We start from the raw sequence: 4,283 nt of genomic DNA, 5'->3' as shown, positions 1-4,283 counted from the left end.
ATGTTAAATAATCAAAACTATTGTTCAGTCTTACTTATAAAAAGACAATCCCATGTGATCTGCCTTCAAAACTTCATAGATTAATGCACCAAATAAGGGTATAATCTCTTGCTCCAGTGCTGCCTGGAGTGAACAAACCCCCATCCAATATGGCGGCGCTTCATACATGTGGAAGCTGCATCGGGTTGCCAAGGTTCTCTCTAACTGGCGGACAACTGCCTGCTCGCTACACTGCCCCCTTATGGCGCACTCCACGATTACACCCACCTCCAAATCAACCAGTCATTAATAATAAACGCTTACCAGAATTCCTTTTTCCCCCATTTGAATTAAAGTGCCACTAAAACTGAAAATAAATAAATACTTCTTATAAAACAATAACACAAAAAATGTGACTGCACATTTTGTGTGCGTCACATAAAAAAGAATCCATTGTCCACACTATATGAATATATAATATTATTGTTGTTTGAACAGGTTTACAACTCAGCAAGTAGCAGTGGACACGCTATTTTCTTTTTGTGACGTAGGACGTAAAATGCATTCCAAGGCAGGCAATCAATCAATCAATCAATCACCTTTATTTAATCAGGTAGAAAACCCATTCAGATCAGGATCTCTTTTACAAGGGTGACCTGGTCAAGAGGTCAGCACGACATGTCACAGAGTATATCAGTTAAAATTTACATTGCGCTTAAAGTACAACAGAAAAGAAAAGGCAACGTGAACTCGCTAAACATATTTATGATACGAAGAAGCTGCACAGGAGACATGTTTGTTTTGTAAAAGTCCAGAGGAAAAAGCTGCACAGTGCTTTAAATTTAAACTTTCAACACACTCAGGATGGTCTGCATGCTCACTGACATTATGTTTAGCACAGTTCAAGAGGTCAGGTTTAGTTTATGTATATACAATTACCAGGAATRATTTTTCCCCCTCAGTCTGACTTTTTGTTGGGCCTACAAAGTAAGACATTTTTCCTCCTGTTGCCTGCTGGAAGACATGTTTGTGGTTTTCTGTAACTTGATTCATGAGACAAAACATAWCATGGTAACTATGTCCATCTTTATATAACCAGTGCTAAAATTACCTGTTTAAACATATTAGAAACTTTTAGAAAAATTAGGAAAAGTCTGGAAATGTTCTGACATTTTCTGCATGGGGGAAATTTTTTTTWAAAAATTGGGGAGTTATGGCCAATTTTTCATCAAACTGTCTTCACAGATTAAGATGCACTTACACAATTCAAATGTAGGTTTGTTCCACAATTTTTTTTAGCTGAAAACACTTTAAGACTAGAGCCCTTCATCCATTTAGTTTTAATATTAGTTTCAATTTTGTAAATGTACATCAGTCAAGTTCAGTTTCTCAAGATCTTAACATTCTGAGAACCAAACTCAACAAGTTTTCCTGGACAGTGACTGCAGCKACATGACTGAACAAATACCAAAGTCTGACACCTGCTGGACAGTCAAGGTACTTTCACAAAATAAAATGACTTCCCTTTAAAAGATTTAAAATAAAAAAGTGCCAACACAAACAGCCTTTTTGAGGGTTTATTTGAAAGATCATGCAGTGCACTTTGAGCTTAACATGTTCAATGCTACACATGAAAACCAATACACTTGTAAATTACCTGATACAAAAAATATCACTAAAGGAATGTAACAAATTAAATAGGGGAAAAATAGAAAAAAAAATATAAAGGTGCAACACTACAGCTGCACTGCAGATCTTAAAAAAAAAAAAAAGTTGACATAATCCTGTTTTATGAATACAAAATTGTAGATGAAATATAGAACTTAAACGACCAAAACACAATAAATTACACTTTTCAAGTTTACGGTGCATTTACTGAGAGAACTGAGAGGCCATGGAGTACGGAGCGATCGGAGGGGGATGCTGTGGAGCCTGTGCCTGAGGGAAGGAGAACGGGGGATGGCTCCCACCATTCTGTGTGACAGCATTATTGGGGGCAAACGGTGTGGTTTGGAAGTTGTTCTGGCCACCAAAAGACCCGGTTTGGTTGCCACCGAAGTTGGACTGTCCATTACCATTGAAGGTGCCTCCAGAGTAGCCATTGCTGGTGCCGTTACTGGCTCCATAGCCTCCGTTCTGTGCGTTACTACCAAATGCCTTACTTGGTCCATTCTCAAAGCCTCTACCACCATCCCTGTCCCTACCGCCGCCGTAGTCGCGCCTTCCAGTGGAGTACCTACTCCGACGATCATCTCTGTAGTCGTTTCTGCCGCCTCTGGAACGACCTGGAAGGTAAACAAATCCCCAGTCTTAATATACAACCACCACGCATTGATGGAGATCAACATGGACAGAAATCAAAACAGCAACGAGTGGGTTACCTCCTCTCTCCTCTGCCATCTGGATGAGCTTAGGATTGATGGCCTGGTTGGCCTCCCGCAGCACAGAGATCAGGTCCCCGGCCTGCCTCATGTTGTTTGGCGTGAAGAAGGTGTAGGCCGTGCCCGTCTTTTGGCTACGAGCCGTTCTGCCAATGCGGTGGATATAGTCCTCAGAGTTGTTGGGGTAGTCAAAGTTGATGACAAATTTCACATCCTCCACATCTGTAAGATGATGTTGCAGTGTGGCAGAAAAGAGGGCAGCACACAGTTGTGTACCAGAGCCACCACAACAACCAGATCAAAAAAAATGCCAAGTTAGTCTCACTGTGGGCTGGAAAAGCTGGTTAACGCTTCAGGCTGAAAAAACAGACATTAAAACCTAAACTACATGGAAACTATTTACCCAGAAGTCAGTATTCACTAATCTATTCCCACTGCAGAACACCCCCCACATTTTTTCAAGTGACCCTACAGGTGTTCGCTGTCTCTTGCCATGAACCTGTAGACCAGAACCCATTTGCAGGAGGTCTACAGTGCAACCCCCTCTCAGCATGGCAAGCTTTTATTCCATACCCAGCGTTCACTTGACCATAATGTCTCTCGTTGGCAGGTCTCGACATGACTTTGAAACGCAGGCGAGGGAGGAATGTGAGCTTGGATTTTGTCCAACTGTGTCCAACTACCATGTTGTACTGTCACCAAAAGCGCCAGTAGCCATGTCATTAACAGAGGTGAAGGTATGATCGGGATCACAGACTGCTCTTCAGACAGAAGTTTAGGAAACTGCAACATTACCCATGCTTTACCAGTCTGAACAAAAAGCACCTTCTAAAATGTCTTGCAATGCTGTGTCCAAATCTACATGCAAGACRATAGGAGACAGCGTCGTCGAGCTTTGAGCTGGGACAGTTAAGAGCCTGGGTGTGTGAAGCAGTCCAAACCATGGCTGAGAACAAAGATTTGGGGGGAAGAAATCTGGCCAGTCCTCAACTCTTCCCCCGGTTTTTAGGCAGGCCAGCACATTATGCTTCGATTGGGCCTGGTCACCTCTGCATGACTGGGAGACCCGTGCCTCGCCAGTCTGGACACCTCCAAGAATCCTCCTTCCCCCTCTGGGTACCTGGGCTTGTCATGCCAAGGCCCTGCCACTCAGACTGCTCCTTCAAGTGAGGGGAGATGCTCAGAAAGAAGCAGAAGAGTTAAAGAAAGCAAAACACGATGTTTTTAAATAATGTAAAATTAAAGTATGCAGGACGGATACTGACCTAAACCTCTGGATGCAACATCTGTAGCAATCAGAATTGGGGCCTTGCCAAATTTGAACTCTAAGGGAGAATCAAATCAGACACAATAATCAGAATTATACACACGAGATTAGATTACATTTCAAATTAGTCGTGAATAAAAACCTACCGTTAAGAACCCAGTCTCGTTCTTGTTGGCTTTTATCACCATGGATTCCCATAGCAGGCCACCTAGAAGAAATACTAAGTTTCAGGACCAATCTGTGTAACATAAAATCAGTCAGCTACTAATGTCAATACTTACCCATCCCTCCTCATTCTACGGGTAAGATCATCACATCGCCTCTTTGTCTCGACAAAGATGATGGTCTTGTTTTCCTTCTCACTCATGATTTCTTCTAGCAGACGGATGAGCCTACAGAAGAAGAAAGAAAATCATTAAATTTAACTCTTGATGATCACTAGAAGCCATCTTTTTGTTTCACATGATGTGAATACTAACTTGTTCTCCTTCTCTCCGTCGTTGCAAACATCCACAATCTGGAGGATGTTGTGGTTGGCACTGAGCTGAAGAGCACCAACGTTAATCTGCACATACTCCTTCAGGAAGTCTTCTGCCAGCTGGCGAACCTCTTTAGGCCAAGTGGCACTCCACATCAGAGTCTGTCTGTCAGGCTGC

General features: G+C 42.4%; 1 protein-coding gene across 1 annotated transcript; it reads right to left on the bottom strand.

Annotated features, from left to right (window-relative positions):
* Positions 1 to 1,542: 1,542 nt before the first annotated feature.
* Positions 1,543 to 4,279, bottom strand: LOC106511069 (probable ATP-dependent RNA helicase DDX5; the record flags this gene model as incomplete). The annotated part of the gene is given in 6 exon segments (XM_013999812.1): positions 1,543 to 2,264; positions 2,361 to 2,582; positions 3,626 to 3,685; positions 3,774 to 3,835; positions 3,909 to 4,019; positions 4,107 to 4,279. Coding segments are annotated over 6 exon segments (1,041 nt in total), but the record flags the coding sequence as incomplete, so codon positions are not given.
* Positions 4,280 to 4,283: the final 4 nt, after the last annotated feature.

Source organism: Austrofundulus limnaeus, unplaced genomic scaffold, assembly GCF_001266775.1.
Source record: "Austrofundulus limnaeus strain Quisiro unplaced genomic scaffold, Austrofundulus_limnaeus-1.0 Scaffold2489, whole genome shotgun sequence".
NCBI lineage: Eukaryota > Metazoa > Chordata > Actinopteri > Cyprinodontiformes > Rivulidae > Austrofundulus > Austrofundulus limnaeus.
Note: the sequence above shows the minus strand (reverse complement) of the source record. Positions and strands in the feature narration are given on the sequence as shown.